The following is a 17,627-nucleotide window of genomic DNA, read 5'->3' on the forward strand; positions in this document are numbered from 1 at the left end:
TAATACGGTTTCGAAGGGGCGGAAAGTGACCGTCTGTAGGATATCAAGAGGGAGGGCATTCCAGGCCAGAGGTCGGCGGCAAGATAGATGAGATTGAGGGTCAGCGGGTAGGGTGGTATCAGAGAAGTGAATTGCGCGGGCTGGGTTGTAATAGGAAACCAGGGAGGTAAGGGAAGAGTGGGCAACTTGGTTGAGTGATTTGAAAGTAATCAATATCCTTCTTTCAGTATTAGAAGAAAACAACCTTTGGGACTTTCTGTCTTTATTTAAAAGGTAAAGCGGTGGTGTGCGACTTTTTTCTTTTTTGGGATAGGTAAGAAAGCCAACGTGATGTGCCCCGGAAACGAAGGCACGATTTGGGAAAGATACCTATATTTTTATTTTGATGAGCTCTTCGTCCCAATCTAAAAACCCAGTCGTCACCTCCCTAACAATTTCTGACTGAAAACCAGACTGCTTCTCAAGATCTCCAGGAAAAGACATCATCTGACCTTAAAAAAATTAAATTGTATTTGCAGCAACATTCTAGGACATTTTTAAAGAGCTAACGAATGCCCAAATCAGATTTTCAGCCTGCGTGGTAGGCGACTCACAGCCACATTAGAGTGATTGTATTCCCCAAATCTACTCTCACAGTCTATCCAGACCACATTCAAAAACCACGCAACCTGGCAGGAATGCCCGTAGGTGAAAAATGTTTGGAAACATCGTCGGAGAGTGCCTCCGAAACCTATGTAAACTCAACTGGGTTACAACTTGAAGCCATTAATGTGATTTACGAGAAGGCGTGAGTAGTTCTGCCCTAGGAGAGTTGATCTAAGAAAATGCTGGCCGCCGTCTTCATAGAAGCGGAAAGGCAACGCCGTGGTCCGTGTCCGTTTTATTCGGGAAGCGGCATCGTCTAGTGGAAAGAGCACGGGCCCGGGAGTCAGAGGCCGCGGGTTTTAGTCCCGGCTCTGCCACGGGTCTGCTGTGCGGCCGTGGGCGAGTCACTTAACCTCTCTCTGACTCAGTTGCCTCGTTTGTAAAATGGGGATTAAGACTGTGAGCCAGCCCATGTGGGACTGTGTCCAACCTGATTACTCTGCATGTACGCCAGTGCTTAGAACAGAGCTTGGCCCGTCGTAAGAGCTTATCAAATACCACAATCGTTATTATTCTTGTTCACCCGCAGCACCTCTGATGCTTTGGGTTTTCAGTCCCTCTTCAGGGATACCATTATGCTCAACTTCCCTGGATCTAATTCAGTCCTCACGTTACCTATTACGACTGCTGGCCGTGGCTTACAAAGAATCTCGCCATTAGCCCAAATGGACTTAGGAGTTCATAATCTTTGGGGTGCTAAGAAATTGTTAGAAAGTGACCACATCCCTCTTCCATTTCACCTCCGAGGGGCAGGTTTTAATAATTGTAACGGTATCTGTGAAGTGCTTACTAGGTGCCAAGCACTGAATCTGAGGCCCAGGTATAGAAGGGGAGGACTGGTGGGGAAGTCCAACCAGGAACAAGTATCGAGGTTATTGCTTTTTTGGGGGGGCGGGGGGTTGTTTTATTTTTATGCTATTTCTTAAGTGCTTGATATGTGCCAGTCACCATACTAAGCACCGAGGGAGATACAAGCTAATCTGGTTGGACAAAGTCAATGACCCATCTGAGACTCAGAGTAGTAATTCCCATTTACAGATGAGACAAGTGAGGTACAGAGAAGTTAAGTGACTTGCCCAAGGTCGGCAGCATCTGACGCCCAGGCCTGTGCTCTATCCACTAGGCTACGCTGCTTTCTAATAATAATAATAATAATTATGGTACTTGTTAAGCACTATGTGCCAGACACTGTTCTAAGCAATGGGGAAGACACAAATTAATCTGGTTGGAAAGACCCCGTCCCCCATGGGGCTCGCACTCTTAATCCCCATTTTACAGCTGAGGCAACTGAGGCCCAGAGAGTTGAAGTGACTTGCCCAAATTTACCCAGCAGACACGTGGCAAAGCCACGTGTTTTTCTGACTCCCACGCCGGTGCCCTACCCACTAAGCCACACCGCTTCGAGGCCGCACCGCCTCTCAGGTTCGGTCACTAGGTTTTGTGAAGGTAAGCGGAAGGGTTGCCCAACAGGAAGCCGGGGACCTAGCTCATCAGGTTACTGAGCTCCATACACCCCGAAATTAAACCTCGGAAAAATGGTTTCCCATGAAAAAAAGAGAGAGGAAGCTCTCAAGGGACCAGTCGGCAAATGCCGTACTTACTTTTTGGGTTCCGAAGTTTGGCCGAACGGGCTAGGGCGAGATCGAAATGGGCCTGGTCAGCGTTCTCGCAGAGCAAGATGATTCGACACAGGCAGTCAGCGGCAAATACACGAGTGGCCCAGCGAGGAGCTACAGAAGGTTTGGACTTCTCGTCTTCTCCCAGGGTGGTGAACATGGTATCGTCATCCATCTCGTCCTTTTTTTCGGATTCCTCATCCTTCAGTCCCCCGAAAGGATTCGCGGCGCTCATGTCTGCAAAGCACATAAGCACAGGGGTCTAAAGACGGCGTTAAAAGCGAATGCAAATTAGAAAAGAACGATATGAACCTAGCACCTGTCAACCAACGTATACAAAAACAGACCGTGGGAAAGGTACAGCGGGAGGATTCAGAAAGGCGTACTTTGGTTCTTTTTCAGCTGATGGAAAAATGGACAGTTGATTTTTTTTTTTTAATGTAATGACATTTCAAACGTTGCCTACATTCAGTGATTTTTAATATTCTTTTTCTCAGCATTAGGCTAGGTAATGTTCAGAAATGTGCTGGTCATAAGCTAATACGAATGTGCGTGTGTGTTTGTGGCACGAACTTTTCTCCTTGCCCCTGTTGAGAATCTGCCGCCCGAACCACTTACGAGCAAGAAAACGCCTACCGACGCTAAACAACGGTACTATTAAAACGAGTTTAAATCATGAAGGCGTACCACCGGAAGCGGCGAGAACATCTTTACACAGCATCAACCAATGCGAGAGCTTTTCGACTGCCAGAGACGAAAGCATATGTCCCAGGGTATCGTGGATGTCGGAGCAGAGTTTTCGATCCGTCTCGCGGTCCAGCATCCCAAAAAGCAGTCCTTCGAGGCCGGTCTCCGTTATGTTGACGCCCTGGTGCCGGCAGTGGAGATCCCTCCGAGAGGCTACTCCTGCTGCAAAAGGATCGATATCTGAAAAGGGAGTTCCAGAAGGTACCTGGCTCAGCCACTGGCCACGCAAGTCGAAGGCACTACAAGTCACCGGATAGCTTCGGGTTCCTTTAGGTCGAAGACGAGGACGACCGTAGCGTCGGCTAAGCACTGACTACGTGGCGAGCCCTGTAACTGAGTGCTGCAGTAGCTGCGTGACTGTGGGCAAGTCACTTAACTTCTCTGTGCCCCAGTTCTCCTGTTCTCCCTCCTACTTAGGTGGGACGGGGACTGGGCCTAACCTAATTAACTTGTATCTATGTTAGCGCTTAGAACGGTGTTTGACACATAGTAAACACTCACCAAATTCCATTAAAAAAAACTCAAGGGCAGGGCCAAGCCTTCCCAGCGCTTAGGACAGTGCTTTGCACATAGTAAGCGCTTAACAAATACCATCATTATTATTATTCTGGTTCATTTCTATAAAGCACCATAGTGTCACACGTTTGAAACACTCAAGAGACATTATCCTTACTGAGAAGAATGTCTGCATGAAAAGAACAGATTAAGACTAACCTGACTAGATATGAAGGAACGATTTATCTAGTATATTACAAAAGAAAAACAATGAATTCTGGACGGTTGCTAAGAGAACCCAAGAACTTGATAGCCGGCCAGCCTTGCTGTTACCTATTTGTACATTTCAAGCGCTAAGTACAGTGCTCTGCACATAGTAAGCGCTCAACAAATACTACTGAATGAATGAATGAGGCCTCGCAGCCTTGGGAAGCAGCCTGGCCTAGTGGATAAAGCATGGACCCGGGAGTCAGAGGAAGATCTAGTTTCTAATCCTAGCGCAGCCAGTTACCCGCTGGGTGACCTTGGGCAAGTCATTTAACTTCTCTCTGCCTCGGTTTCCTCTATTGCAAACTGGGGGTTCAATACCTACTGTACCTCCGACTTACACCGCGAGCCCCACATGAGCCAGGGACTGTGTTCGGCCTCCATAACCTGTACCTACCCCAGCACTTAGAACAGTGCTTGACACAGAGAGGGCATTTAAATACCATTAAAAAAAAGGATAAGGGAAATTAAATTCCAGTATTCACCGATTACCTTCCGCTACAAATAATACCCTGTCCCGCACACAGGGTAAAAATTTAATTAAGATTTTAATAATATAGACTTAGCGCACGTTGCCATCGGCCCAAAGAATATGTCTATTTTAAGAGTTGTTTCACTTTCCCAATATTTAGCACCACGCTTTGTTTAAAAAGCAGTAAAAGTAGGGAGAACAAAAGTGAAAAAAAAAATTATCGATGCTACAAATCTCCGGCTAAAGTAAAGCTCTGTCATAACACACGTTTTCACTAAGTGTTTTGGCTAGGAAGTTGAGAGGGAACTAGGGAACATTTGTCCGACAACGCAAGCCTGTTTGGATACAGGCTGTCAGAAAAAATGGCTTCTACGCATGCACATATGTTCTTTAGTGCAAGTGTTGGTGCGGGCAGGTATCAAAGTGTGAGTTTTCCTCAGAGCAGGGTTGTGCAAGGAAGCAGTCCCAAGACCGGAGGAAACCTGAATGTACTAAATAAGAGGGGAAAAAGAAAAATCAATCTCCTCAGTTCCAGGAATGCCACTGACACGAAGATGTGCATATATGTACCCGAAGACAAACCACGTACTTACTGGACCCGCCGCTCTCTTTGTCCCCGGCGTTTTTTGCCAGGCTCATGGCGTACTCACAGACTTCAGCTGCCTCTCGCTGCGCCAGCTGTCGGAGGCAGGCAACGGCCGCACGCCGAAGTAACAGATGGGAACTGCATAAATGAACCTGCGGCCGAAAGAGTTTCAGAGCGGTAACTGATGACGGAACCTCTTCGCGCCCTTCGCTAATCCACCCTTGCTTCTCCATCCAAATCGCTACCGTGATAATCCACGCGTTTATCCTATCCCGCCTCGATTACCGAATCGGCCTCCGTGCCGACCTCCCTGCCTTCTGCCTCTCCCCGCTCCGGTCTGTATTTCATCCTGCTGCCTTGATGATTTACAAAAATTACCTACAAAAATCTTCAGGTGTGTTTCCCCCCTTCCTCAGAACCTCCAGGGGGTTGCCCGGCCACCTCCGCATCAGAAGGAACTCCTCACCCTCGGTTTTAGAACAATCACCTTGTCCCCTCCTACTTCACTCGCTGTTCTTCTACTACAACCCGGCCTGCACACTTCGCCCCTCTAACGTCAACCTCAGTTGTACCCGTGCCTCGATCTCATCCCCCTAGCCACCGACCTCTCGTCCACATCCTGCCGCTGACCTGGACCGCCCTCCCTCTTCAAATCTGACAGACGGTTACTCTCTCCGCCTTCAAAGACTTCCCGAAGGTCCATCTCCTCCAAGAGGCTTTCCCTTACTAAGCCCTCACTTCCTCTTCTCCCTCTCCCTCCGGTGTCCCCCTTGCGCTTTCATTTGCTCTCTCTTTTCACCCCTCCCTCAGCCCCACACCATTAATTTATTCAATCGAAGCACTAAGCACTTGGAATGTACAATTCGGCAAAGGATAGAGACAATCCCTGCCCAACAACGGGCTCACGGTCTAAAAGGGGGAGACGGCCAGCAAAACGAAGCAACCATTAATGTACACACGCATAATTTACTTATATTAATGTCTGTCCCTCTAGACCGAAAGCTCATTGTCAGCGGGGATATTCATTCATTCATTCAATAGTATTTATTGAGCGCTTACTATGTGCAGAGCACTGCTCTGAGCGCTTGGAATGTACAATTCGGCAACAGATAGAGACAATCCCTGCCCAATGACGGGATTACGGTCTAATCGGATAGTATCTACCAACTCTGTCATCGTGTACTCTCCCAAGCGCTTAGTACAGCGCTCTGTGCACATGAAGTGCTCGATAAATGACTGGTTAAAGAGAGGTATAGACAAGAAAACAAGGAAACAAAAGGAGGGTATATGAAAAATATACACTGAAAGAGTACTCAGCCCCATTTTCTGAGAGGCCAACAGTTACACAACGGGGCTTTAAAATCTCATGAAATATCGATGTTTCTCACGGTTTTTTTTTTTTAAGCTTCAAGTATAGAACTCAAAATGAAATTAGGGACTATCGAAAGTACTATCTGCTTTATGAATGCAAAGCTGAAGAGGCTGATTAACGAGAAATCAAGAGTCGCGTAATTCTAATTCTAGCTCTGACAAACCATCGGCCTCTAGGAAGCAATAAAGCACACCCCAAGTCTTTGGAACTTGCAACAACGTGAAGAAGTGAAAGTCGAAAAGGATAAGATTCATTAACTGAGAAACTGGATTATTAACTGAAGCCTCTCATCGAAAACCGGGAACCAGGTAGAATAGGTGTGACTACGGCTTCAGGTTTATGCCAAGCTGGGCCCGAAAAGGAATGGAAAAACCCAGGAAGCTTACGTTCTTTTGGGAAAGAAATTTTGGAACAGGAAACGGCAAAGGAATTTTATACTTACACAAAGGCTAGGTACCAGGCTTGACAGATTGACATGCCTTGGGGCAAACATATGAAGCTGCTGAAGGCACGATATGGCAGCGGCTTGGACTAGAGAATCTGAATGGTCTTGAGTGATCGCACAACCCACCAGGCAGGAAGAGCGGATTGTTGAGATCGTTGCCCCATTCCCTAGTGTCAAAAGAAAGAATACACTGATGCGTGACGATCACCACAAATCACCTAAGAATAATTGTGTTCCGTCAAGGAGTTGGTTGCGGCACTCCTTCACTAATCAGAATTTAACTTCTGGCTTATCTCTAAAGCAGAAAAAGACAGAAGGTCCCCCATCAGAGTTACATAAAAGACCTTACCCTACTGGGTAAAAGTTGATATTGATGTTGTGAATGATCCCAGGCTTAGATTTTCCTAATAAAATTATAGCGGCCTTGAATCCTACAAAAAAGGGCCCCAACAGTTGACCTCCTCCGCAATCCCGCATTTCCTCTTGCTTCCAGGATAGATGTCCTGTCAGCACCTTAAACTAATCCATCTAAAACCGAACTCTTCACGTTCCTTCCCAAATCCACCCCTCCACGCAACTTTTGCATCGCAGTTGCCAACACTGACATCTTCCTACTCTCAAAACCGCAATCATAGGGTTATATCTGATTCCATCACCTCTTTCGACTCTCGTATTCAGCCTGTCGCTAAATCACATCAGCTTCTCCTCCACGACATTTCCTACACGTGTCTCTTTCTCTCTCCATATAAATGTCCACCACCCTGGACCAGACACAACCCTTATTCAGACTCGAGTACTGTAGCGACCACTTAGAAGGTCTCCCCGCCTCCGGCCTCTCCCTTGTCCAGTCCAGGCTTCACTCTGCAGCCTGGATCCACACTCGTGCATTTACAAGTGCGTGTAACATACATGGGCTTAGATAACTCTACTATCCCATATTCATCCAAGTAGTTTCGGTCCTGGGTCCAACTTGATTACCTTATGTCTACTCCAGCGCTTAGAACAGCGCTTGGGACGTAATAAGCACTTTGACACAACAATAATGTTATTAACTTTGCGCCCGACTCTCCCACTAGATTGTAAACTCCTTGAGGGCAGGGATTGTGTCTGACTAGTGGACTTTTCCAAGCTGTTAGTCCAGCGTTCTGAACAAAGTAGGCACCTTGCCTCTATCCCCTAGGTAGCAACTCTTAGACCCACCTAATGGTTGGTGCCTTTCCTAGATGTTACTGATCATCAACTCTCAATTTTGTTTCTCCACAAATATTAAAGGTAATGTTTAAGGAGAGAAACCCGAGAAAAACCCAAAGGATTTAGTTTCGTATTCCAACGGTGCTAGAGAAATAGCTAGACCGGAGATGGTTTTTTATTTTCCCTAAACATAAGCTGCAGATCTATTAAATGGTGTGAATTAACTATTGGGCTTTTTTTTTTTCCAAAAGGAAATGCATAAAGCAAAAAGGAAAGGAGAAAGTTGGTCAATCGAAAGCTTCCTCTAGACTGTAAATTTGATGTGGGCAGGGAATGTCTCTACCAACTCTGTTACGCTGTAGTCTCCCAAGTGATCTGCACACAGTAAGCGCTCAATAAATACGACTGGCTGATCTAAAATTTTATTTCTTTCCTCTAAAAAAAGAAACCAAAAGAATGGCTTTATCAGGTGATGAATAATTACAATTATTACAATTATGACACCGATATCCTTGTATGTCCCCAATTTTCACTTTAAGGACTTTTCGGTTTCCAACAGCTCCAATGAACACACTGAATTGTCACAGAATATGCCATTTTAAAAGCGCACTTTCTGCTCTTTAGAGCCTTAATTTGTCAAAGAGGAAGACAGAAGGGATGACACCACCGGTGACACCACCGGTGTAAAATAATAATGTTGGTATTTGTTAAGCGCTTACTATGTGTCGAGCACCGTTCTAAGCACTGGTAGATACGAGGTAATCTTAATCTCAGTCTTAATCCCTATTTTACAGATGAGGTAACTGAGGCACCGAGAAGTCAAGTGACTTGCCCACAGTCACACAGCTGATAGGTGGCGGAGCCGGGATTAGAACCCATGACCTCTGATTCCTAAGCCTGGGCTCTTTCCACTGAGCCACATTGCTTCTCAAAATCCTCCCTTAGGGGTTAGGCCTTTCTTGAAGGGGGCCACTGGAGGCTGGAGATTACTTCTCCAGCCCCGTCCCTCTCGTTCACCCCACACATCCTATCCGTTACCAAGACCTGCCGGTTTCACCTCTACAATATCGCCAAGATCCGCCCTTTCCTCTCCACCCAAACGGCTACCTTACTATTACGGGCTCTCGTTATATCCCGGCTAGACTACTGTGTCGGCCTTCTCTCTGACCTCCCTTCCTCCTCTCTCGCCCCGCTCCGGTCTATTCTTCACTCCGCTGCCCGGCTCATCTTCCCGCAGAAACGATCTGGGCATGTCACTCCCCTTCTTAAACAACTCCAGTGGTTGCCTATCGACCTCCGCTCCAAACAAAAACTCCTCACTCTAGGCTTCGAGGCTCTCCATCACCTCGCCCCTTCCTACCTCTCCTCCCTTCTCTCTTTCTACCGCCCACCCCGCACGCTCCGCTCCTCCGCCGCCCACCTCCTCGCCGTCCCTCGGTCTCGCCTATCCCGCCGTCGACCCCCGGGTCACGTCCTCCCGCGGTCCTGGAACGCCCTCCCTCCTCACCTCCGCCAAACTGATTCTCTTTCCCTCTTCAAAACCTTACTTAAAAATCACCTCCTCCAAGAGGCCTTCCCAGATTGAGCTCCTCTTCCCCCTCTACTCCCTCTGCCATCCCCCCTTTACCTCTCCGCAGCTAAAGCCTCATTTTCCCCTTTTCCCTCTGCTCCTCCACCTCTCCCTTCCCATCCCCACAGCACTGTACTCGTCCGCTCAACTGTATATATTTTCGTTACCCTATTTATTTTGTTAATGAATTGTACATCGCCTTGATTCTATTTAGTTGCCATTGTTTTTACGAGATGTTCTTCCCCTTGACGCTGTTTAGTGCCATTGTTCTCGTCTGTCCGTCTCCCCCGATTAGACTGTAAGCCCGTCAAACGGCAGGGACTGTCTCTATCTGTTGCCGACTTGTTCATCCCAAGCGCTTAGTACAGTGCTCTGCACATAGTAAGCGCTCAATAAATACTACTGAATGAATGAATGAATGAACTTCTATTTCATGTTGACGGTGCTGTCCTGCTATTTGAGACTAGACTGTAAGCCCGTCACTGGGCAGGGATTGTCTCTATCCGTTGCCGAACTGTCTATTCCAAGCGCTTAGTACAGTGCTCTGCACATAGTAAGCGCTCAATAAATACTACTGAATGAATGAATCTGAGAAGCAGCGTGGTGGCTTAGTGGATAGAGCGAGGGGGCTGGGAGTCGGAAGGACCTGGGTTCTAATCCCAGCTCCGCCAGTTGCTTGCTGTATGACCTTAGTCGAGTCACTTAACTACTCTGTGCCCCAGTTACCTCATCTGTAAAATGGGTATTGAGACTGTGAGCCCCGAGCGGGCCAGGGACTGTATCCAACCTGATTATCTTCTATCTGACCCAGTGCTTAGGACAGTGCTAGACACAGAGTAAGTGCTTAACAAATAACACGATTATCCTGATTTGCGTCCCTTCTCCCTTTCCCCTTCTCCCTTACTGGCAGCCAACCGAAAAGAGATTGAGGGACAGACAAAATTTGGGGTTCCTGGCTAAACTCGCCTCCCTGCTTGGTCTCTAGAGAGGTCAGAGATATTTGGGGTGGGGTTTGAAAGAAAAAGGCTGGAGGGATTCCCCAGTTTGGCAAGACGGTGGATGCTTCTTGGCACGGAAAGTCCTGCCCGATAAACAAGAGTTGGCCCTAAAAAGGAGTCACGTCTGTTTTTGTTTTGCATTGGTATGGAGTCCGGCTCTGAGTCCGGCCTACAGTAGGGTGTTCCGTGACTGCTACTAGCTCTCTCCTTCCTGTCTGTAAATTATTTTATATCCATCTCCGGCCCCACCACCCATTAGATTATAATCGGGTCTCTTTTGTGTTCTCCAAAGCATTCAGTACAATGCCCTGCACGCACAGCTGCTCGATAAATATTTCCGACTGGTAGGGGATGCTGTTGGCATTCAGAATCGTTTGATTCCCGGGATTTACAAATTTAAAGTGTGCTGCCCATCTGAATCAATGGTACTTACTGAGCGCTCACTCTTTGCGAGAGCACTCGGGAGAGTATAATAAAAGAGAGCTAGTAGACATGGTGGTCCCTACCCACGAGGAACTTACTTTCAGTCGAGAGAACAATAATTAAGAAACGCTCTGAAAATGCATGGAACCAAAACCATTTTCAGCTGTTTTTTAGCAGAATCAATTCTGCCTCTCCCTAGATGAAATTAAAAAAAAAACTCCCATTAAGTCAGCACCATCACCTCATCTCGCTCTTGAAGAAATGGAATAACATACTTTATCACTCCTCATGGTTTCCCAATATTTACAATATTTTACCCCCAAATCTCCAATTATAAAAGGCTTAACTCTAGGCTATTGCATTTATTCTCACATCTTGGGAGGTAATAAGCGAGCAAGAATTATCATTTTATTAGAATTAGAAAATTGAGTCAGGAAAAACTTAATTTGGCAGGGGGCCTTAACAATCATGATTCTAGGGGTGGTGGCCTTAAAACTCAGGAAAATGTTCCTTTCCCTATCTCAGTTCTTAAACTTCAAAATATTCTTAAATATATTTACCTTGCAATTCAGGCCCAACAGTAGTTATTATAGCACCCAGACATCGACCCAAACATTGATGAACTTCTATATGTGACGGTGGAACGGTCAACAGCAAAGTAAGAACTAGGGACAAGGTCGGTTCCACATATCCACGGTACATTGGCCCGCTGGAATCCACAATCAGAGCGAGCGAATGGAGAGACCAGGTCTGCAATCAATTAAAAATACTTTTATTACTCGTGATGGGTCATTTACTGCAAACAAAAAGGATCTCTTATTAGATTCTACTAAATAGCAATTATCTCAGTACCACAGAAGGCACAGCAAAGATGCGAACTGTATGAAACCAAAATAGGAAGACATTTCTCTTTCACCTAAGGGCCTCTGAATTAATGGGATTTATTACTGAAATCAGGAACTTCTTCTAACCTTTTTATGGCTTAACTAAGGATTACAGGTGCCCAGATAACTACCTAAATACCCATTTGAGGAAATGCAGATCACGACAAACATACACAGGAGAGCCAGAAATGACATCCCAGACTCAGTTATACTTAAATGTTATTTTTTTGAATTGGGGTGCCAGGCTCTATACTAAGCTCTGGGGTGGATACAAACAAATCGGATTGGACACAGTCCCTGTCCCACGTGGGGCTCCCCGTCTCAAATCCCCATGAGACGCAGAGAAATGAAGCGACTAGCCCAAGGTCACGCAGCAGACAAGTGGCAGAGCCAGGATTAGAACCCATGACCTTCTGACTCCCAAGCCTGTGCTCTATCCATGACGCCACGCTGTTTCTACATTGTTAATGCTTAACATTTTTTATAACGAGAGACTTTGCCAAGGACTCCGAGGTTAACGGAAGGAATTCTAAATTACTGTACCCGAAAATAGAACCGTCGAGAAAATCATTGCCCATACCTACGTTAGCCGTATGCCTAGTTTGCCCTTAAATTAACTGTCGTCTGGCCTGCATCAACAGGGTTGGCAATAACTGAGTGAAAAGTCATTATCCTCAGATATGATTTCAGCAGCAGAAGGGATGACAGTGTCAGAACTCACTTAAAAGTATCACTTGCCTTTACCGTCGGGGATCGTGTCGACCAGCTCTACTATACCGTACCCTCCCGAGCACTCAGTGCAATGCTCGGCACAGAGTAGGCACTCGATAAGAACAACCGACTGAGTCAAGCCGCAATCCACCTGACACATTAGGGACCCTGCCCTCGCTTCTAGAGCGGAAGGGCTATGCCGTAATCATCAGCGCCGAGACCCTGATGAAGACCGATGAGGAAAAAATAGATTTTATAAGGCTCTGGAAGGGCTCAGGACGGCAGAACAAATATATAATACCCTGATTCTTATGGGACAGTTCAGTGCACAGGTGGCTGGAGATGCGGAAGTGTGAGGAAAAATCACCGGCACAATAAACAATAGCCTACTACTCAGTAAATATGAAAACAACAGCTTGTGATCACCAGGCTTTTCTGCTGAGGGAATTAGGGAAATACATCTTAGGTAGGCCCAAGATATACGCAGTAGCACCTTACTGAGATTATCAAAGACAGGAACTGAAGAATGTTCATGTGACTACTGTCATGTGAGGTGCTGGGTACTGGACTGTTTATTGTTGCCGGGAAAGCTGAAAACACAAGTAACACAACAGTAACAACGTGTGAGTGGGGAGGGCGGGGGGGTGGGGTGGTTACTGAAAGGACAGGAAATGTCGACTGGATGAAAAGCCATGGGCAACCCACAAGAGACGGGTCCTAGATCAGAAGCTGAGGGGACAGCCCAGGAGCTGAGGAAAGCCTCTGGGGTTTTGCACCTATTTAGAAAAAAGTGGGACGGGAATTTTGTTAACCGGGGGGGGGGGGGGGGGGAGAGAATCTGGTGACACAAGTTGCAAAAAACCCGGTCGTTTCTAATACGAAGGTACTTCGCTCTAACGATCCACAAGACCTTTAGGATGATATCTCAAAGGATTTTGTTTTTCATATCGAAAAACTAACACGCAGGAAAGAGCATTTGAATATCGACTCTGGGAAAGGTTGCAGAAAATCAACAGGAGCCCAGCCTCGTTAATGAGTACTCAGAATACAATGTGCCAAAACTTTTCAGAAAACCAATCTCCCATGTTCAACATGCTGGACAACGTCCAAAATTTATATTCATGAAATTGCTTGATTTGACTACTCCCAAATCCAATTTTTGCTTAAAATGTACAATAAAATGTTCTTGATGTTTCTCCCGGCTTCCCGTCCTTCCCCGACAATATCTTTGAGACGATGACCATCAACAGAGCATTTTTATTTTATTTTAAAGCATACCGCACCTGAACCTCAGGTGAAGTTCCATCCTGTGCCAAAGCCAGTAAAATGCTGACGCTGGTCTTCAGGTGTTGTCCTGAACCTATTCCTCCAACGTAACGGTGAAGACAGCCAAGAGCCAATGAATGACCTGTTCTCGATACAACATCTCGAGCAGATTTCAACCTAAAAAAAAGATTAGGCCGGGGATCAGAGAATGAATCCCATTGGTAGTGAGCTTTTACAATGAGTTCATTTCTTATTTTCCTATTGCAATGAAAAGCTAGAGATCAGACAGTTCATCCAAAACCGAGAGGTTAACCATTTTAGCAGGATGAAATTTATGCCTTTTTTTTTAAAAAAAAAAAAAGAAAAGAAAACGTCATTTTCTGACTCAAATTAGATCCCTTGATTAGATGTCTTAATTCTGTGAACACAATTAAACAAAAATCCCTCAGTTATCCTGCATAATAATCTATTTTGAAAAGTAGAGAACCTTTTAAGTAACTTATTAAAACAGGACTCTAACACACCGTTTGTTTTCCTTCACATTGCTGCGGGTTAAAGCAAAATCTCTTTAAAAAAGTAAAAACTTATGTAACAATAAAACTAATAAAACAAGGGAATTTCATCTCAAACCTGTCGTTTTCACCCTAAAAATGATCTGAAGCATTTTTAGACTTAGAGGAAAAATAACATATCTTGACTTCACACAGAATTTGCTTTTAAATAATGGAGACAAAATGGGGGCTTAAGGATGGTATCTTTTAAGCACCTACTAATAAGATTCCAAGTAAATACAATAATGATGATAATTTTGATACTTGTAAAGCACTACTCTGTGCCAAGCACTGTACAAAATACCGGGAAAAAGACGAGCTCATCAGGTTGAGCCTCACAGTCTACGTAGGAGGAAGAAACAAATCCCCATTTTACAGATGAAGAAACTGAGGTAAGGAAAGAAGTGACTTAATAATAATAATTATGGTATTTGTCAAGCGCTTACTATGTGCCAAGCACTGTTCTAAGAGCTGGGGGAGATACAAGGTCATCAGGTTGTCCCACATGGGGCTCACGGTCTTCATCCCCATTTTAGAGATGAGGGAACTGAGGCACAGAGAATTAACTTGCCCAAAGTCACACAGCTGACAAGGGACAGAGTCGGGATTAGAACCCACGACCTCTGACTCCCAAGCCCGCGCTCTTTCCGCTAAGCCACGCTGCTTGCCCAAGTTCCCACGGCAAACCCGACTCCTACGTCCGTGCTCTTTCACTCTGCCACGCTACTTCTCTACAAGACAATTTGATAGGCAAAGACCCGCCCCACACCTGCCCACGCAGGGCTCGCAGACCGAAAGGGAGAAAGAGTAGGTATTTTCTCCTCTGAAAAATAGAGAGAAAACTGAGGCACAAGAAGTTAAGTGCCCTGTCCCAGAATACAGCCGACCAGGGAATGAGCTGGAACTAAACTCGGGTCTCCTGAAGCCCCGTCTTATGTTCTGGCCTCAAGGCAAAATTGTCACCCTAGGGCGCTTCCAAGTGAAAAATAACGTAAACGCTAAAGAAATACTAAAACTGCTATTTTTTTATTAAACCTGATTTGGCATTGCACAACTGCTACTGGATACAGGCAGTTGAATGCTGGCTATCATTAGGGAAAAATCAGTAGCCGGGGGCTAAGAGTAAGGAGAAGCAGCATGGTCTAGTGGACAGTGCTCGGGCCTGGGACTCAGAAGGACCTGGGTTCTAATCCTTTCTCTGTTACGTATTCACGTCTGTCTCCCCACCTCTAGACTCTACGCTTGTGTAGGCAGGGAATGTGTCTGTTTATTGTTGTATCCTATGCTCCCAAGCGCTTAGGACAGTGATGTGCGCACAATAAGCGCTCAATAAATACGACTGAATGAATGAAAGAATGGGACCTCGGTCGCTTCACTTCTCTGGACTCAATTCCCTCAACTGTAAAATTAAAACTCTGAGTTCCGTGTGGGACTTCCCTCAACTGTAAAATCGGAATTAAAACTGTGAGCTCCGTGTGGGACACGGACTGTGTCCAAGTTCATTAGCTCCCCGCACTTAGGAGAGTGCCCGACATAAAGTAAGTGCTAAACAAACAAAATACAAAAGGACAGGTCTAAGTAGAGGTAAAAGAAATAAATGGTTAAGTAAAGGTGGAAAAAACAGGACAAGTCCAAGGTTAGATATTAGGTATGAAATAGGGATTAAAATGAATTAGGAAAATACAGGGGGAAAAAAAAAAATCAAGGCACATGTGCTCTACTTCCACATACAACAGGAGGAGAATGATTCAATACTTTTTGTTATTGTGCCTCACTTCAGAGACACAGGTCAATGCCTAAGTGGTCTCCCAGTTGGCCATATCTGTAAAGCACAAACAAGTTCTTTTGAAGAGCATTTTTCAGCAGAAAAATCCAGATGTGGGTTTAAATATGACTAGAACGTCCACCAAATGCTAGGTTTTGGTCACTTCATTTAGGAAAACACATAACCGAGACTACTTGCGTATATGTTACTGGGGAAATTCTTATCACTCCAATCATCATCTTTACCGAGATGAGCTCACTTACTTGTCAAAACTATACTGAGCCATTCTAGCAATAAAAGTTGCTTCTCCCACCACTTGAGCCATTCGTCCAAGGGCTTCTCCCGCGGCACATCTTAAAATTGGGTTAGGGTTATCGAGGGCGCCCATAACTAGGGTCAGAGCAGACTTGCGCACTTCCTCGGGTCCTAACGTGCTTTTGTTTTCAGCTAAACCCTGCACAAATGAAAAAGGCCCCACTGAGTTACTTGAATCGAAATAATCACACGCTCCATTCTCTGCAGTGGAGTTAATCGAACTTCACCGCGAAAACACAGTACCTAAACTCTTCACATGGCATTTCGTCGTTTGGGAAACTGGTAAACTACCGTGCTGAAGCGCAAAAAACCAGCAATTTTTAAAATTCTTCTCAAAGGAAATGTTACTTACGATGTGTTTCTATTAAGCGCTTTGAACAACTCAGATGGATGAGGCAATATGACTGCCTTACAAAACTCTTAATGATACATCCGAAAAATTTAACTATACGAGCCACACTATCTAATTTTTATCGCTACCCCTCGGAAGCAAGATTACCTTTAATGCACTAAGCACTGCAGTGAAAATATTAAGCTGCACAGCCTGTTGACGAACACCCTTAGCCTGCTTGACACATTCCGCAAAGTGATCCAACATCTGCAATCTGAAATATGAAAAGACAGGTCGTCATGTAAAATGTATTTTCTCAGGACACGTGTTAAACAAATGGAGGTTGTGAGGAGTTCCAAGCCTCCTAGGATTTTGCAGGGCAGAAGAAAACCTAGGACCAGGCTGGGTTTCCTAGGACATTTTAACCTAGAGCTGATTCCGGCATTCAGACTGTAGATGACCTCTCAAGCCCGGACTGATTCCTCCTGCAACTAGCACAGTGCTCTGCATATTGTGGGTTTTGAAGAAGTACGTGATGCGGAAAATAATAATGACTCAACATTAAACACAGAGAAGTCTGGGGGGACAAGGTACTGAAAGGGGAAACAGAGAAGCTACCGATAACTCCACTAGTCACCTGTTCACCTACATAAGGGACTGTCAAGAAAAAGTTTACCTAAAAGGAGCACGCATTTATTTAGACATCACTGCTCTTTATGTAATAAACCAATGCTTATATACGGATTTCTTATGTAATGAAGCACTTGATAGTCACCCCACCCTCGGCCTCACGGCACTGACGTACGTATCTGTAACGTATTTATTTATATTTAATTAATTCATTCAATAGTCTGTCTTCCCATCAAGACTGTAAGCTCGTTGTGGGCAGGGAACATGCCTACCAACTCAGTTGTATTGCACTCTTCCAAGTGCTTAGTACAGTGAACTGCACCCGATAAGCCCTCAATAAATACCAT

The 17,627-nt window shown here is 45.4% G+C and overlaps 1 protein-coding gene across 4 annotated transcripts in view; it reads right to left on the reverse strand.

Annotated features, from left to right (window-relative positions):
* Nucleotides 1-17,627, reverse strand: part of HEATR5B (HEAT repeat containing 5B) — an 84,785-nt gene that overhangs the window by 39,313 nt on the left and 27,845 nt on the right. For 2 of the 4 annotated variants that reach the window (XM_029050042.2, XM_029050043.1), the window contains exons 17-24: nucleotides 16,819-16,924; nucleotides 16,268-16,458; nucleotides 13,706-13,865; nucleotides 11,388-11,577; nucleotides 6,643-6,812; nucleotides 4,836-4,980; nucleotides 2,949-3,188; nucleotides 2,247-2,498 (exon numbers count right to left, since the gene is read on the reverse strand). In XM_029050042.2, coding sequence (XP_028905875.1) covers nucleotides 2,247-2,498; nucleotides 2,949-3,188; nucleotides 4,836-4,980; nucleotides 6,643-6,812; nucleotides 11,388-11,577; nucleotides 13,706-13,865; nucleotides 16,268-16,458; nucleotides 16,819-16,924 — 1,454 coding nt within the window. The remainder of the gene's footprint in view (nucleotides 1-2,246; nucleotides 2,499-2,948; nucleotides 3,189-4,835; nucleotides 4,981-6,642; nucleotides 6,813-11,387; nucleotides 11,578-13,705; nucleotides 13,866-16,267; nucleotides 16,459-16,818; nucleotides 16,925-17,627) is intronic. The other 2 variants (XM_029050045.2, XM_029050044.2) reach the window with 2 other exon arrangements.

The sequence above is a fragment of the Ornithorhynchus anatinus genome, chromosome X1 (genome assembly GCF_004115215.2).
Source record: "Ornithorhynchus anatinus isolate Pmale09 chromosome X1, mOrnAna1.pri.v4, whole genome shotgun sequence".
NCBI lineage: Eukaryota > Metazoa > Chordata > Mammalia > Monotremata > Ornithorhynchidae > Ornithorhynchus > Ornithorhynchus anatinus.